The 18,325-nt window shown below is 38.9% G+C and overlaps 1 protein-coding gene across 2 annotated transcripts; it reads left to right on the top strand.

Annotated features, from left to right (window-relative positions):
• The first annotated feature begins 6,758 nt into the window (after window positions 1-6,758).
• LOC102227132 (homeobox protein orthopedia B-like) lies at window positions 6,759-11,069 on the top strand. 2 transcript variants are annotated; one of them, XM_005794943.2, is made up of 3 exons: window positions 6,759-6,929; window positions 7,185-7,591; window positions 9,825-11,069. In XM_005794943.2, exons 1-3 carry the CDS (start codon window positions 6,854-6,856, stop codon window positions 10,326-10,328), a joined length of 987 nt encoding a protein of 328 aa, XP_005795000.1. In that variant the 5' UTR covers window positions 6,759-6,853; the 3' UTR covers window positions 10,329-11,069. The 2 variants fall into 2 exon arrangements, with proteins under 2 accessions (XP_005795000.1, XP_005795001.1); XM_005794944.2 differs by having other exon boundaries at window positions 6,759-6,890.
• The last annotated feature ends 7,256 nt before the right edge of the window (window positions 11,070-18,325 follow it).

Raw genomic sequence — 18,325 nt, forward strand, 5'->3', positions numbered from 1 at the left:
GCCCCATTTACCAGCTGACTTGGTCCAAATTAGAGCTAAATTGATGATCAATTAATCTTGGGAGGGGTAGTGCGCCGTGTTTAGCAGGGTGGCGGCAGAAATGTGGCAGAGAGAGGAGGGAGGGAGGGAGAAGAGGAAAGGGAGATAAAGAGAATGGATGGATGGGAGAGTGTGGAGCTTTTGAAGTGAGAGACGAGCTGAACAGGCAGAGTGAGCAAAGCAGTGAGAACACGAGGAAGCCTGCGAGGGTTGTGGTCAGCAGCAGTATACTGTGTGCTACTGGGGTTTATTGTACTGGTTTTGTTGCTCTGCTTTCAAATTGCAGAGGTGACTTTTACCTGGACTCCTGGCTGTGAGTGAGTGAAGTATCAGGTAGATCAAGTCCGACTGAGCAAGGTCAAAGAGACTGATCCCATTTATTCTTTAATTTGCTGAGGCATTAAATTGCACAATGTGGCTTTGCTGCAGTTTCATAATTACCAGCACATGTTTCTAATTTCAAGCTACTCAGAGGCACTACTGACCCAAGTCCTCCCACTTTATTCTGAATTTCAGGGGCACAAAATGTGTGTGAGCAAGTTATTCTCACCATATAATACCCCATAATTAATACAATTATTCCTAATCAGATCTTGTCCAGTAACATATTCCTGGTTTTGCTGTGTAAATAGAAATATTTCAAACATTAATATTGGATTACTTTTTGATGCTGTTGTCTCTGTCATGTTATCAATGCACTCTTGCAGGTTGCATTGTGAATTATGGTTTCTGTCACTTTGCACAGATTCTCATTGCCTTCGGTGATGCATTAAAGCTTTCTAATGATGGACCTGCAGTAATAGACCCACTAATGACTGGACTTAAGCAAGAACATATTCTAACAGATGGAGCAGAGCTAGAGGGAAAGTCAAAGTGTCAGGGAGAAGAGGGTCTTCCATCTGTAAAAGTAATATAATATAATATAATAACCAAGCCAAATAAATTAATCAATGAAAATGTTAGATTTATATAGTTTTAATTAGGTTTGCACCTTAATTATTCAATTTTACTGATATGAAAATGTTCACTTTAAGACTACATTAATTAAATGAATAAATTCTACTTATGCATGTATTTGTCCAAATCTCTTCTCTATCTTTCTTCCAGTTATCCTGTTTTTACATTATCTTCAACTATTTCTTGTGTTCTTGAATATTTTTGCTATTTCCATTATCTTCATACAAAATGAAAATGCAAAGAATGCCAAAAAGAATTTTGACAATAAATCAGTTAATAGGATACATGAAAAGCTTTTAACTATTTGCATTAATTAGACTATCTTACATAGAAGCTCCACACCTGAGAAATAATGTTTCTGTTCAAACGTTAACATTGTGTCATGAAAACATATAGGCCTCATGATGAGTAGGAATCAAGCTTTTACTCCAGGTTTACAGTAAAACCTCAGTAGCTTTCCTCAGCCAATAGGCTGTCACAACAGATTTGAAAGAAGGTTTGTTTTTGCAGCCTGGTTCAAGTCAGGCATTTTTCTAAAATATATGGGGAAAAGCTCCAATTTATTTGTATTTTATTTTATTTTCTTTATTTTTTTTTTGTCATCGTGCATTTTGATTTGACTCAAGAACTTGTTTGAAGTCATGTACATAAATTAAACGGCCTGCAATATGGATGTGTGGGAAATCTTGATTTATTTTGTGCCTATATTAACCATGCTCACACATTTATGCATTCTAGATCCAGTATGCATATAGTTACTATAGCTTGGACTGGAAGTAACAGTGATCACTATACTGCATCAGTTTAACTACACGAGGGTTGCTTGAGTCAAATTCACATCAACTAATTATAAACAGATTGATGACAGGATAAAACCATCCCTTAAATTAGAATATTATTTTCTAATGGGGTAAAAATTCCAACTCAAAAGTTAGAGGGGCCTTTTCATGCTTTTTAAATAAAAATAACCAATTTTAACATATTAAATACAAAAAAACATAGTAAGTGACAGTAAGGAATTTAAAGAAAAACAATTTATGATTTCCAAAATTAGAAAAGCCTGGCACAGTTGTGTGTTTTGCATCTAGAAACTGACCATTTATTCCATTCTTCTTTGAAAAGCTATCAAGTATTGTCAAAGAGTCTCAGCCATTCCTCTGTAGCTCCTGCTTTATATTTAGGGTTTATGTCCAGTTGAGAGGCGAACCTTCTCCCTAAACCTCAAGTTTTTTCAGCCTCCACATGTTTTCCTCTTGTATTGGCCTGTGTTTAGCTTCAGCCACGTTGACCAAGTACCATGCGAAAGACAGCATACTTGCAACATGTTACCGTCACCATGGTGATGATGAAATTAGGCTGCTGTACGGTCTTAGAATTAAAATCGACAGAGTTTTGAAGGAAGGCTAAAATTTTTCATTTTGGTCTCATCTGACCAGAGCACTCTTTTCCATGTCTTTAGTGTATCCTTCACATCGCTTATAAACTGCAAACAAGGCTTATTGTGGATTTAGTTAAAAAATGTAAAACTAAATTGCCTCTCTTACAAAGACCAGATTTGTGGAGTTGCTGACCAGAAGGTGTCTTGTTTTAAATATCTCCACAAGTTTATAGCTGACTTATCTGCCGTGGTCCTTCAGCTTCCTGATGCTGATGCTGTTCTCTAGCCAACATCTATAGTGAACTTCAGTTACACACATGCAGATTCAATTAATAAAAACAAAAATGTTCTTCTGAAAGCAAATGATTGCACAGGTTTTTAGTTTGGGGCAAATGAGTAAAAAAAGTGGTTAGATGTGAGGCACATTTTTTCAGATGTTTATTTGTAACGTACTTTGACAGTCATGTATCATTTTCCTTCCCCTTCACAACTATCTATTGCTGTTTTGTTCTAAAACGCAATAGAATACACTGAAGTTTGACAATACTATCATGAAATGGTAAAAAAAAAAAAGAGTTTGAGGTTGGAAATTATCTGAGAAAGCACAGAGAATACCCTTTAATCTCCTTCTCATTGGATTTTAAAATAATTATTTTCAAGACATTAAACGTATTTTAAAGTGTTTTTTCTTACTTTGAACTCTAGGTGATTGAATAGAAAAGTAAAGTATAAAAACCAATTAAACTACTGAACATTTTTCTTTGGGGAAAAAAAACTCTTTGGAATCCGACTAAACTGATTTACATATAATATTTTAAAGATCAAGGATCACAAGCTTTATTACACACAATTAAAACCAGAGCGTGACGTTTATAAGCCTGGCTTGTGTGACTGGGGCTCTTGTGGGCCCCCTGTTGGTTTGGTGGCCCTGAGCTGCTGTTTCGCTCTGATTATTTACAGATCATAAAGTAATCTCTGTTTTTTAACTAAAAGAAATCGGTGATTTCTTTAAATTGGTGATTAGAAATCAGAATCTCAATTTTTTTTTGCTTGTATGAAATCAACAAACATGTTGATAGTTTCCACCTTGCTTCAGCTGCACTGCGGGTTTATTGGCGCACCCTGAAGATAGACCATTTGCAGCGTGGGGTCACACATTGGCACCAGGTAATGAGACATTTTAAAGCTATACTGAGGACGCCGGTATGTAAATAAGATCCATTGTGGCTTTCAGTGCTATTTTAATAACCCCCACAATCACCCCCACCCCCACTCCAGAATGAACTCCTGACGCCACCACAGCACCTTTCTCCGTGACACCAGCCCCTTTTGTTTCATTAAGGAAATGGCTCTTCTTTGCTGATTATTTTATTTGATGCCGTGATTACCACTCTGTGCTCCGCATCAAGACGGGAGCGGACACCAGGCGGAGGGCGGCCGGCCTAATTGGTGCATGAGATGCGCTGGGTGGTGCGGCCCAGGCTGGGTGACCGAAGAGGAAAGCCTCTTTATGGGCTTCAACTGTCTGTGTTTAGATCCAGCCGCAGTCACTGCTCTGCTTTCTTATTCCTCTGACTGTCAAATCACCTGCACAAAAAAAAAAAAAAAAAAACTCTGTATGATTTGCTCCGCGTCCCGTCCCTGCAGATGGAAAATCGGTTTTCCCTTTAGATTTGTATAACTGAGTGAATGCAGGTGTCTGCGAGGCGACGCGATGGGCCCCGAGCATAAGAAACAAGCAGCTTGCCTGTTTGTTGGCAACATGCGGGCAACCAAATTGCCCGCATGTTGCAATTTGGTTGTGGTGGAAAGAAACTGATCCTTGTAAACTACGTTTGTTTTAGCCTGCAAAGGCCCGTATGAGCAATGGATTTAACGCAGAGTGATTGTTAAAAAAAAAAAAAAAAGGTAGACACGGAATTCCTGATCTCTGAAATTGCTCTACAAAATTGCATTTGGTTTGGGCTTCTTCTTTTTTTTTTCCTTTTGGTGCGCTTCCATTAAAAGCGTCTCCTCGCGTGTAAACAGCCGTTCTGCACTCAGATGCGCCGCATTAACCCGAGAGGATCGTTCGTGAGCGTGTTTTTACTGGGGAAGATTGATGTGGTCCAGTTAGGGAGGCTGAGTGAGACATAGACCCATTTTAGGGGGGTTCCTCTTATAACAGCTTATATATTACAGTCTGAGGATCGGACACGCTGATGTTCACTCCACCGGCTATTTTTGTTTTGTTTTTTATTTATTTAACTAGAAGTAACGGGTCAATGTCATTCTAAAAAAAATTGGATTTGTTCATATTTCATTTCTCCTGATTTTATTATATTATATTATATTATATTATAATGTATTATACTATATTATATTATAATGTATTATACTATATTATATTATATTATATTATATTACATTATGACTACAGCATAGTGACAATTGTAATTTAAAATAAGATACTATTTTATAATTGTGTGGTAATACAAATGTGACGTTTCAAAAATAAACAAAGTGAACTCTGATTATACAGATTTCCCTTATAAAATGAAAAAAAAATTGTAATTGATCTTGGTCTATCTGCATCAATTAATATCCATTTCCTTACTACAGCTGAGTCGTTATGGTAGATTTTTACACATCCGCTCCCACATCAGTCCTCCTTATCCTGCATATTAAGCGTCGTCCAAAGCATACTGACCATGTCCCCCTGCCTCTGGCCCTCCACAACCTGAGGAGTTCCGCTCTCCTCTCTCTTTCCACCTGGTCTGCTACGTGTGGATCAAATGAAATCGAGCCTGTTCTGCTGCTGCTGCTGCTGCTGCTTCTGATTGCTTCTCCTGAACCTCCGGGAGCTCATCAGCCGCTCCTCCATCTCAGTGGACCCATGCGCCAACCCATTTCCTTAAGTTTTCACGCTGTTCCACGCGTATGGGCTTATACTTCCCTGCGCCCCGAGGAGCAAAAAGAAAAAAAAAAGATGAGAGCTGCCTGCATGTGGATCCTCGCTCGGACGCCTCCTTTGTTCGGCTGCAAAAAAAAAAAAAAAAAAAACTATTTAGTCCCAGGCGGTGGTCTATTCACCAATCTGCCCCCCCGACATCTGCCAGAAGCCGCTTCTAAAACAACCACCGCAGTCTGAAGCAGAGAGACCGGAGCGCAGATCGATGACTGTCTTGTTAATTGTATAATAGACCTACTCATGGACTTCTGCTAAAGGGGCACGGCCGTTTAGGCGCCTGCACGTCTGATTTTGTTTGAAGCAAGCAGGCCTAAATACCTTTAATTGAACCCGAGTTGATAAAAAAGTCGATGGGAGTTAAAGCGGCCGATCACTAACGGAGCTTAAATCCATCTGTTCTCGTTTATTTATTTATTTCCTCGATTTGTCTCCACAAATCACCTGCCACGGGGGGAAATGGGAGCTATATTTGTTTTGTTTGTGGTCCAAGGACGAGGGAGGGAAGTTGGACTCCAATGGGTAATGGGGGGTGTTTAAAAGCTTAATTATTTCTTAATTTATTTATTTAGTTAGTTATTTTTGGTTAAAAATAAATAAATAAATAAATAAATAAATAAATAAATAAATAAATAAATAAATAAATAAATCCGCCAAGCAGTGGTACCAAATATTTGCCACGGGCTGAGCTTAAATTAAATTTCTATTGTTTGTGTGTGTATATCTATCTATCTATCTATCTATCTATCTATCTATCTATCTATCTATCTATCTATCTATCTATCTATCTATCTATCTATCTATCTATCTATCTATCTATCTATCTATCTATCTATCTATCTATCTATCTATCTATCTATCTATCTATCTATCTATCTATCTATCTATCTATCTATCTATCTATATATATATATATATATATATATATATATATAAAGCAACCCCAGTTTATAAATAATCAATGACCCAGCTCTTTTAATCCGAAATGTTCCTATCCATGATTATACTGTATTTTGTCTTCCAAACTGGTCAAGCGTCACTATGCTCCAGCAGAATAAAAGCCAGCTCTTCCATCTGTGCATCTCCAGCATTTTGCGCAGGTTTCCATATGAGATTAAACACATTAAGATGTTAAATATTGAATAATTTCTGCAGGAAAAGCTAATAAATCAGAGGATGAAACGGCAGAAGATTGAAATGTACTAATTCTGTGGTCTGTGCCTGCATCCCAGCGTGCAAGTGTGTTTAAAAAAAAAAAAAAAAAAACTAGTGGAAAAAAAAAGAAGAGGAGGAGGGGAATCACATCGTGACATTTTCAAGCTCCCGCTCTGATTGGCTCCTATACGAGGAAGCTCACGGCTTCTTTCAACTAATAAGCGCCTCCCCGTCGCTCTAAAGGACATTATAATGCAAGGGACCTCCTTTTTTAACCACAAACTGAATTTTCGTTCATTTAGACGATATACTTTTTTAAATTGCCCCAAAGTTACGGGATTTTTTTCGGAGCGCCTTTCGCCCTGGAGCGATACGCGATGCTCTCTCACGCCGACCTCCTGGATGCTCGGCTCGGTGAGTTATCATCACTAAACTCCGGCCCGAAACTCCAGTGTAAGATTTCTACTTCTTATTTGATGTTGATGCGTTAGATAGTGAAGTTCATTTTGTGTCAATAATTTAATTTTTGTGATTTATTAGCTGATTCCAAAAGTTAAGAAATGTCCGTTTTTGTTGTATTTATTCATTAGTTTTGAAATGTATCTTTAATTCACACAGTGCATGCATTTTACTTGTCATTCTACTTAATATACCAAGACGTAAGACATTTTCGTGGACTGAAAATCCTCCTCCTTATCATCCTCTCAGGGATGAAGGATGCTGCGGAGCTCCTCGGGCATAGAGAAGCTCTCAAGTGCCGACTGGGGGGTGGGGTTCCGGACCAGGGGCATCCGGGAGACATGGCCCCTGGTTCGGACTCCGTAGAGGGAACCACTCTCCTGCCGGGGGAAGATATCACCACCGTGGGGTCCAACTCTGCTGGCATGCCGGTGAACGGGAAACAGGAGCAGGAGAAGCAGCAACAGCAGCAGCAGCAGCCACAGCAGAGCTCCGGTCAGTCCGCCAGCCAGCAGAAACAGAAGCGGCACAGGACGCGCTTCACCCCGGCGCAACTCAACGAGCTGGAGCGCAGTTTCGCCAAGACCCATTACCCCGATATCTTTATGAGGGAGGAGCTGGCGCTAAGGATCGGCCTCACCGAGTCCAGAGTTCAGGTAAGCGATCAAGTTATAGACCTGCTGCTTTCAGACGCTGATGCCGGGTGGGCTTGCGGTTCTCTGAGATTGTTCGAAATTCAGTTTTAATCGCACCTGGGAGGCTTGTCGGATACATTTTTAGTTGTTTTTTTTTTTTTAAGAAATATTGAAGAAATTTTGAAGAATTTATTTGGAATCGTAATGTATATTTTTAAAATGTAAGAAGTACTAAACTAAATGTGCGCCTTAAAGTCTCTTGCATATGAAGCTAAAGGTGTGTTCATATGAAGAGAGTAATATCTTCTTTTTCAGGTTTGTGGACCATGCGATATCCGGCATTAATAGGAACCATCGTTTCATTTTTAGCGAAAGTCCAAAAAAAAAAAAGATGACTAAAAAAATACCGACATGTGGTTCCACTTTAACAAAAATTTAGTGACAGGCGTCAATTGTAAGAACGAAGCGCACCTAAATTTCCAAATTCTCTGTCCAAGGTGCTGAAGTACTCTTCAGCCACAGATAAGCGTGAAATCAGCCCTTAACTGCAGTCAGAACAGTTCATCTTACTTTTACAGTTGTGAATCATGATGCTATGAAATTTGTGAAATGCCCTTAAGTAATCAATCAAGTTATTTTATTAGTAAAATTTAAAATATTTTTTGTTTTCCTGGATTTGATCCTTTACGAACCACAATTTTAGCAAACAATTGACATATTTATTTCGTGATTATACTTTATGGATTTTCGGTTTACATTTATATTGCGATTAATTAATTTAATTATTTCAACCAAAATATCCCCATTAAAAAAAACCCCAACATATTTAAGCTGGAGAGCGGTTTAAATTCAATAACGCATACGATGCTTATTTTAAAGCTGGCATCCTAAAACATAAACCAGGCAACAAGAAAGCAAACCCATTACCAGCTAATTTCAGTTTTATTTATAACACTGAATGGATTATTAACCACTGATGTGAAATCCATGTAAATTATTCCTCTGAAAGCAATAAAAGCAGAATAATCATTAGTCACCTTTACAATCAATTCTTTATTCCACGCTGCGCAGATTGTCTTTGCATCTCGGCTTTTGTTGGTAAACATTAGTGCTGACCGTGCAGGTGGGGACCCTAAGTGGGCGTGCTGGTCCCCACCTGCATGCCTTTGCACAGCCTCTCCTTTAAAATGCTCCATCAGCGACGTCTTAATAGGGACTCTCGAGAATATATTGTACTTTTTTTTTAATGGAATGAGAAATTGCATTTTCTTTCCCCCCTCGAGTGTAATGGGTTTGGGCGACGTTTCACGGCTGGCTGAGCGGAATGAGAGCGAGATTTCACTTTTTAATACGGTGGCATCGACTCGCGGCCCTGCGCGCGCATTAATCACACGCGAAGATGATGAAATCTTTAAAAAGCTCGGCGCCATGGTGCGCGTTCATTTCTTTCTGAAAAGCTTTGCCGAGCGGGTCTGTGGGAGATGGGAATATTTTCTGTTTTGTTGTTTTCTCTTTAGTTGATTTTGTAAAGTTAAGTCAGCCATGTGTGTTTAGAGTGTAACTTTTAAAAGCGTTTAAAAAAAAACGAAACAAAAAATATCTTTCTGAAAAATCATTGCCATTAGAAATTAAATTAAATGTATGGAATTTTACTTTGTATTAATTGGGATTCTGGATAGTCTGCACGGATTAGCCACAACAGTGCACGTTTAATTGAATTATTGTCATTGTAATACAGTCTTTACATGCAGATTAAGTGCCTTTCAAGTCACAATTTTCAGCTAATGCATTCACTAGATAGATAGATAGATAGATAGATAGATAGATAGATAGATAGATAGATAGATAGATAGATAGATAGATAGATAGATAGATAGATAGATAGATAGATAGATAGATAGATAGATAGATAGATAGATAGATAGATAGATAGCCACGGATTAGTAATCAGCGGGGCGGCAATTATTATTATATTTCTTTGTTAATCAGAATCATGAAGTCCCCCGTTGAGAATTCATAAACATATCAGTCAATAGCATGTATTCTAAATTAACTCTTTATAGATTTGATAACACTTAAAACAATTTGATGTATCACTTGAAATTATCTTATTTTCAGTTTGAATCCAAACTACCACCTCGATCGAGCAACCGGAAGCAATTTTTTCTTCTAGCTCATGTTTTTTCTCTCTCTCTCTCTCTTATTTTCTCAGTGTCTTTAACTGTGCTGCACATTTTATTTCTCTGCTGTCCAGGTTTGGTTCCAGAACAGACGCGCTAAGTGGAAGAAAAGAAAGAAGACCACCAACGTGTTCCGCGCCCCAGGGACTCTGCTCCCGACGCCTGGCCTGCCGCAGTTCTCCGCAGCGGCCGCAATGGAGAACAGCCTGTGCTCGTTTCACGCCAACGACTCGCGCTGGGCCACCGGGATGCCCGGGGTCTCCCAGTTGCAGCTCCCGCCGGCCCTGGGTCGTCAGCCGGGCATGGCGCAGTCCCTCTCGCAGTGCAGCCTGGGTCCCGGTCCGCCGCCAAACTCAATGGGTCTCTCTAACGGCCTGTCCTCCAACGGCTCCGGCCTGCAGTCCCACCTCTACCAGTCGCCTTTCCCTGGAATGTCGGCGTCCCTCTCCGGCCCCACGAACGTATCGGGCTCCCCGCAGCTGTGTAGCTCCCCGGACAGTGATATGTGGAGAGGGACAAGCATCGCGTCACTTAGGCGCAAAGCGCTGGAGCACACAGTGTCAATGAGTTTCACTTAGTGACTTTTCAGCTCACCTCATCCTGCTCCTCCCGGCTTCTTGTCCCAGATCCGCCCTGCGCCTTTCTTCTGTTTTTACTCCTGCTTCTTAGAAATGAGGAAACAGGACGGAGACGAACAAGACAAATGGACAAGATCGGGAAAAAAAATGAGTTTTGAGTTCATCTTGTTATTGCAAAAGGACTTTATCAACACTTAACGATAAATGCTATTGTATGATCACTAGAATATAGGTCTTAATTAACGAGAGCCAAACAATCCTTGTGTTTACGTTTTCACTGAGTGTGTCTCTACGCACACTTTAATGTATCCAGGTGATGTTGTGTTTTGTCAAACAGGTATTATAAATCAGTCGGACCTCACTTCCACGGAGAGCCTTTAGAGCTGCGTCTCGGGCGTCCTCTGTGTGGGGGAATTTGGCCTTTTGATGAAGGGAGAAAGGGCGCCCCCACTCACACCGACACCAGTGTCGGGATCAAATCAAATTAGCGAAACATAACGGTGTGAACAAAACGATGACCTCTCAGTTGGCCTATATTCTGTTTTAGGATGTTTTGTGTAGATAAAACATTCTTGCTGTACACGCTGGTCTTTTTGTGACATGTTTTAACTTATTGTATGTGCTATTATTACTTGACACATTTCTTAAATGTTTGATCTTACATCGGATTGCACCATATCGACGGGTTTGTACCAGTTTAAAAAAAATGAACAAAACGAATAAAAGTACTTTTCAAGAATGTCGAAACAAGGAGGATGTGCGACTCTGTTCAATTCAACATCATTAACACGTGGCAGCATCATGCTGTGCGTGCTGGTTTCCAGTAGGCACCGGGAAGCCAAAAAGCTGCTCTCACAGATGATTGTGCAGTCTGAGGTCATCGCTCAGAGACCTAGAGACGCTCTTTTTTTGACAGTGTTTATGAGCTGACAGGGTTAAAGCAGTTATGAAGGATGACTGGTCTCGTAGTGGCTCATAGCGGCGGTAAAGATGTCTGGGCTCTGATGTGACGGTCATTGCTTTTAACCGTGACGGTCACCCTACTGAGGATATTGAATGGACTGTGGGTAAACATCCCCACGGTCCTAAGAATACACTATGATTCACAAGGAATATGATTTGTACATTTAAATCCAGATCTTGTGCGAGCAACATGCAACTGGCAACACTGGCTCAGTCCATTGTAACAGAATTGTTTTCGTATATTTGCGAGAGCTGCGAAACGACAAAATAAAACTCGTTAAAGCTTTCCGTGCAGCTTCACATGGGATCCTGTTTGGGAGCAAGTTCTAGATTTATATTTACAAATGGCTCATTTTAGTGAAAATAAAATATTGGTTGGCGATTTCAATAATGCAATTAGGTTCGCCTAGAGTAGAGTTAACCACTGATAAAGGTTATTTTGAATTAAAGAACCAGCAGGAAATGACGACATTAGGATTAAAGACAGAATCACGCTAAAATTCACCATTGGTGTAAATTAAGTGAGCAGAGTGGATAAAGATGCATCAAAATATGATTCAAAATGTATTTGCGATTCACGGGTTAATGATGTTAATTATTTTATAGTAACATTTCCCTCATAGCTGAGGTCAGGTTCTGGAATAATTAATTTTTATCAATTGTTTAAAATCATCATAAAGCAACAGTTAAAGTTCCGGTTACTATTTTGTGAAAAAAACGGGCATGTTATTAACAGATTTAAGAGATAAATAAATAGTCAATAAAATAGTGAAAAAATTATATATCCGTACATACAGTATGTATATATAATATAAGTCACTGACAGGTCTGTGGATTTAAAATCGTCTTCGGTTTTTCAAACTACTTAAAATAAGTCTCATTTTTGTAATATATTACCAGTCCTGTCGTGTTTATGAATAGTCTGAAAACAGTGAAAACAAACAAAAAATACTCTGATAAAAAAAATATAAAAGTCTATTTCTGTATGTAATATTCAATGTTTTTTTTTTTTTTTTTTTTTTTTTTATTATCTTTAAGTACATTTTAAATAAGAAAACATCTTACCCGTTCTTGCTTTTAATTTCAAACGATCCTGATGAGACTCGGGAGCAGGCCTGAATGAGGTAAATAAAATTTTTACTCCATTATGAGAATCGGGCGGACCTCACTTTCTGTGTCAAAGAGCATGAGTGTCAACTTGAGCCTGAAAATCACAGCAGCTCAAATTAATCAGCGTGTTAACCTCATATCGTCGCCGCAGCGCTGAGGCCAATTTATGGTCACGGGATGGTAATTGATGAGATATGGCATTACCATCAGCAGCCTCGCTGCCTGTAAACTTATAATTGGAGTTTCTGTAACAATGCAGGGAGGTTAAACAAAGGATTAATCATAATTAACGAAAGTAGTGTTACTTTTTCCAAATTAAGCAGTTGGTGCCCACCTTTTCTATTAACATACAGTGGTTTTTAGTAATTTGCTCAAATATTAAGAATATACTAAGACAAGTCATAACCATAAATATTGATTTATTTTTTTATGTGATTATGTGACACCATGAGAAATACGTTGTTTCTGTGATATTGCATAAACTTTTAATCTTACGTGAATAAATATGTATGTTTCCATTATTTTCTATCTGCTTAGTTCAAAACCCGAGAATCGCGAGGCTACAAAAACATGTTTCACATCATCTTCAGCTCAAGTAACTTTTTATGCTCATTTCATTTCAGCGTTAATTGAAGGTACAGTTCAAACCGTATCAGATACTTAATGGAAAAAACTAATTTATATCATCTTAATTTATTTATCGTGTCCTCTTTGCTGAAGCTTTCTGTGCTACCTCCATAGCTTATTTCTCTAATTGCGTTTTTTTTTTTTTCTAGAACGGAACCAGAACGGCCACCTACCCAGAACAAGCATGCACTTACAAGATACAGTCCGACAGCTGACTGAACACTCAAACCCCGGCTCTGCTCGGACTGCCCGATCCAGACTGAAGCTGATGCACTGTTGGCCCGGCCCTCTGTGTTTGGTTGTCTCTGCAGATCTGGGGAATCTAGTTCTAGGTTCCGACTCAGCCCAGCAGATCCGGCCCCATGCCGACTGCTGTGTCCTGGGCTGCAGTAACAGATGTGAAATCACATTACCCAAACGCTGCAATTAGTCTCACTCGCTCGCGGGTTAATGAGTTTGTGGAAATGTGCGACCCATTCCTCATTAGGCAATTTCTCATGCACTGATGAGAGAGGGAGAGAGATGTGGCTGTAGCAGTGGAAACGGCTGCTACCATAAGTTCTCATACCCCTTGAATATTTTCACATTTTGTCACATTATAACAGCAAACTCTAATGTATTTTAAATAAATGATATGGGATAAACTTACACACAAATAAATGCATGATTAAAAATTTTTTTTTCTAAATTTGCAATTCAATAGCTTTTATATTTAAACCCTTTTATGCTGGTGTAATGAAATAAAATCCAACTAAATCAGTTATCCTCAGAAGTCATTTGTAAAAAAAAAAAGATAATTTGTGTATAATTTAATATGCAATTTATTATTAGTATAAATACAACTATTTTGTGAAGCAGTTATTAAACAAACAGCATGGGGAAGATCAAGGAACACACCATGTATGGAAAGGTGTAAAGCGATTTAAATCACAGTAACGATATAAAACACTAGCTGTAAACATTTCCTACAATACTTTTTAATCCATCCTCAAAAATAGAAAAAGTATGAAACAGTTGCAAACCTACTAGCATACAGCCATCCACCTAAACTGACAGGCTGAGCAAGGAGAGGATTCATCAGAGAAGCAACAAAGAGGCATCTGGTAATATTGGAGGAGCTGCAGGGATCCACTGCTCAGCTGGGATAATTATTATTACTCCCTAAATCTCAGCTCTGTGGCACGTGGGAAAGAATAGAGTGAATGCTGAAAAAACAAACATAAGACGTCCTGTTACCACTTTGCCACAAACTATCTAGGGGATACAGCAGGCATGTGGAACAGGGTGTTAAATAAAGGGCAACAGTGGGGAAAAAAATAGAGGCTGCGAAACGATTTGTGTGACTTTCTGCAAAATATTGACTCAGGTGGGGAAAAATACAAATGAACGGCACACTTTTAATATTTAAATTTCTCAAAAATGTTGAAAAACATGTAATATTTCCTGATATTTTACAATATACTCTGCTTGAGTTGACCCATTGCATAAAATCCAACTAATAGACATTGAAGTTTGATGTGACATCAAAAACATGGAAAAAAGTTTCAAAAGGTATAAATTATTTTGCAAGGCAATCTGCTGCAACACGTTAGACATATACAGTCATATTCAGTAAAACAGAAAACGTGTTCCACTGAGGCTTGCTTGACAGATTAGAAGTATTCTAGTTTTAATAAAAACAATATTTCAGAAGCTATTTAGCGTTCTTTTCATTAAGCCTTCCTGTCCATCCATCCATGGATCATCACTGCAGAGTCACAGTACTCTCTTGTGTATCTCCAGCAGGAACATGCCGGACAGGAAGTCCAGTCATCACAGGACAACACAGAGAGACACAGGGCAAGCAACCATCTAGACACACACTCACATCTATGGACAATTTAGAGACTAACTTCACAGTCATGTTTCTGAATGTGAGAGGAAGTCAGAGTACCTGGAGAGACACCCACAAAGGGAGCATGCAAGCGACTTGCTGAAAGAGTGTAGGATTTGAACCCAGGATGTTCTTGCTGCAAGGCAGCAGTGCTACTAACTATTCCACAGTGCAGCCTTAAGCCCACATGTCTGCGTTAAAAAATATTTTATTGATCTGATGTTATGTAAAAACCTTCTAAGAAATTAAACTGAGTTTTTATTTGTTGTAAGCGGAAAGTCATCTTAATGAACAGGAAAAAAAGGCTTGAAAACATAAGATTGTGTTTAATTAATCTAATGTGTTCAATTTTAAATTAAGTTACCTTTATATATTTAAACTTTTCTTATATTTATATTTGAAAATATAACATTTTTGAATGAGTTTGGATGAAGTTTAAGTTAGTTTCTGCTGACAGCTTTCGAATGTGTTACTGCTTGCTACAAAATAAAATAAAAATATTCACATAGAATAATACAAGCTAGTCTCATTACAGACTGATTCACTCAGAACAGACTGGTATTCCCTACTGTGATGTCACAGAACCTGTTAGTGAATAGATAACCCCGAGGCAAAGCTCTGTCAGGACACAATGGAGGACAACTAAAATACTAATTAGCAATCAATTACTAGCATGTTTCTGTCCAGCACCTTTTATCTGGTTAGTTATAATGTAAGGCAGGCTACCACCACTCAACATACTCAACATTCAGACACAGACCACCTGCTGCTTATATGTGCTTTTACGAGTACATGTGTGCTATTTGTATTTTTATTTCTGTCTTTTAGAGATGATTGAAGGGATGCAAAGGGTAACCTAGCAATGCAGGGTTTTACACAGTGGAATGTAACCTCTCTCCTGCGGGAGATAAAGGTAGAAAAATCCTCAGAGCAATCCAATTTGAGCCATTAGAGGAAGTTGCTTTTCATGAAGTCTGCACCTAAGAGCACAAAGGATAGTTATTCATTAGCCTCATCTGTTGCAATCAGTCTCTAAACTCCTCTTTGTTGTATTCCGTTGCTGCCGTTTAGTAGCATGTTAGTTTGCACTATAAATGAAATTTCTATTAGTAAGTAGCACCGAAAAATGGCGGCATGCAAAAATGTTCACACCCAGTTGGCTTTTTGGCATTTTGTTTGATTACAGCCACTAAGTCTATTGTAGTTTATGATTATTTTAGGAGACAGACCAACACAAAGTGCAGCATAGCTGTAAAAGGGAATGAAAACATGCTTGTCAAATAAAAAAATAATAATCTAAAAAGCGTGGGTTATATGTATTCAAACCCCTTTATTCTGAAACCCTAAATAAAATCCAAAGCAAACATTCCGCTTGAGCGTAATTCAATCGCAGCATAAATGCATTCTGTGAAGGCCTGAGATGTTTGCTGGAGAACATCACACCACTAATAGCATCGTGAAGACCAAGGAGCTCAGCAGACAGGTCACAGGTAAAGCTGTGGAGAAGTTTAAAATATAATTAGGGAACAAATCAATATTCTCATTTTTATGCATTTCTCAAAGTACTGACAATATAACCCATTTGTGTTTATAATCCATCATCTGAAAATGGACAGAATATGGTACAATGCAAACCTCCCGAGACTGGGCAAGTCACCTAAACAGACAGACTGGGCAAGAAGCAGAGCTACAACACCCAGGTAGGAGAATCTGTTGATGTGGCATTGTTTATTCATATACTTCCCAAATGTGACCTTTATGGAAGTATAGCAAGATGGTATTGTTGAATGTAAGTCATTAAAAGTTACTTATGCCATCGTCCATGTAGGAGGCGCAGTAAACACGTGAAAGTAGGGGCTATTGTCAAACAAAAAGTAAACAGATTTCAAATGCAATATATCTGCCTGAACACACCATGGTGGAGGCCACATTATTGCTGTGGGATGTATTTTTTAGCAACAACATGGCAGCTCATCAGAGTTGATAGGAGGGTGGGTTGATGAAAATACAAAAATATTTTGCATGAAAACCTGTCAGAGGCTGCCAAAGACTTGAGACTGAGACTGAATGATCACATTCCAGCAGGACAACAGCAACACAAACAGAGCTACGACTGAATGGTACAAATCAAATATGCGTTAGACTGACCCAGTTCAAATCCAAACACAAACAAAAATTGGGTTTCCTGTACAATATACAATGAACCACTACTTTGTGTTTGGGTGAATGCTTTTGAAAACCCCAATTCACAATTTGCACCTATTTAAAAAAAAGACTAAGTGTAATTTATGCACTCATCATACCAGCTGTAGCTCAGTGTTTCTGTGTGACAAACACGCGCACACACATCACACCCAGAATGTGACATCTGGGGGAAAGTGCGCAGAGCGAAGACCACGAGTGCCTCTCATGATAACAACTCTGCATCTCAACAACCTACATCCATCATCATCAATGCTAACATCTGCTCTGAGCCTCAGCCTTAAATCTCTTTCTGCTCCCTCAATGCTTTAACTCTTGCCTCACTTTTATTCCTCCCTCCCTCTTTAGCTCTTCCTCCTCTTCCTCTCTTCTGTCCATCTTTTCCTCTCCAGAAGTCACTTTGTAGCCGTTCACCCCAGCATGTCTGCTCCAAATACTTGAATATGCATGGATTTGTTTCTGCTTTGCGCAGCCTTAAAAAAAATCAATATTTAATGATGATGTTATCAGAGCTCTTATGTGTAATTTAGCCAGAGTGTCAGTATGAATGAGACTCTGTCAACTCTCTGACGTCAAACATTTATTTTCTGTTAATAGATGCTCTTGGTGGTGCACAAACCAAAGCCCAGTGGATGTCTGATTTATTTGTCAGTTTCATTTCTGTTTATGCATGCTCTCACATTCATGACTGTATTCATATATTGCATCTGTTACTCCAACTATATACAATATTTAGCTTTTATGAGGCCGTTCCTATTATATGCAACTAGCTTAGATTTAAATCATGTTTAATTAGTTGATTTCAGTCCAAATCATCCCAGCTGTAGACTATGGGTTGATGCATCATCTGATTCTGACATTTTCTGCTGCAAAGGCAATTATTTCACCTCTTCAGCTCCGGGAGCCAACATTGTTGAGAGGCAATAATCATGATAGTTTTCTCAGTCATTTTTCTCCCAATAACAAGCCATTTTTAATCCAATTAGGGAGTGCTAACGTGAGAGGCATAATACCATGGCCCCTGGGACAGATGAGAGAATATGCAGGACATTTATCCCGACAGTCAATATTGGATTTCTCACTAAGCAGCTGTGCCTGCTTTCTCTGACATTCTCCACCTCTGCACAGCAATCCGTCCTGATTAAACCGGCTTTTCTACTTTATCAACATTCATTACATGGACCGGTCATGCATGGCCACAAAAACCAGAAGCAGAAAAGTT

Source organism: Xiphophorus maculatus, chromosome 12 (genome assembly GCF_002775205.1).
Source record: "Xiphophorus maculatus strain JP 163 A chromosome 12, X_maculatus-5.0-male, whole genome shotgun sequence".
NCBI classification, from domain to species: domain Eukaryota; kingdom Metazoa; phylum Chordata; class Actinopteri; order Cyprinodontiformes; family Poeciliidae; genus Xiphophorus; species Xiphophorus maculatus.

Coding starts and splice junctions, on each gene's coding strand:
- LOC102227132 (XM_005794943.2), top strand. CDS start 6,854: ATGCTCTCTCACGCCGACCTCCTGGATGCTCGGCTCGGTGAGTTATCA. Junction 6,930..7,184: donor CTCCGGCCCGAAACTCCAGT/GTAAGATTTCTA, acceptor TCATCCTCTCAG/GGATGAAGGATGCTGCGGAG. Junction 7,592..9,824: donor TCACCGAGTCCAGAGTTCAG/GTAAGCGATCAA, acceptor TCTGCTGTCCAG/GTTTGGTTCCAGAACAGACG.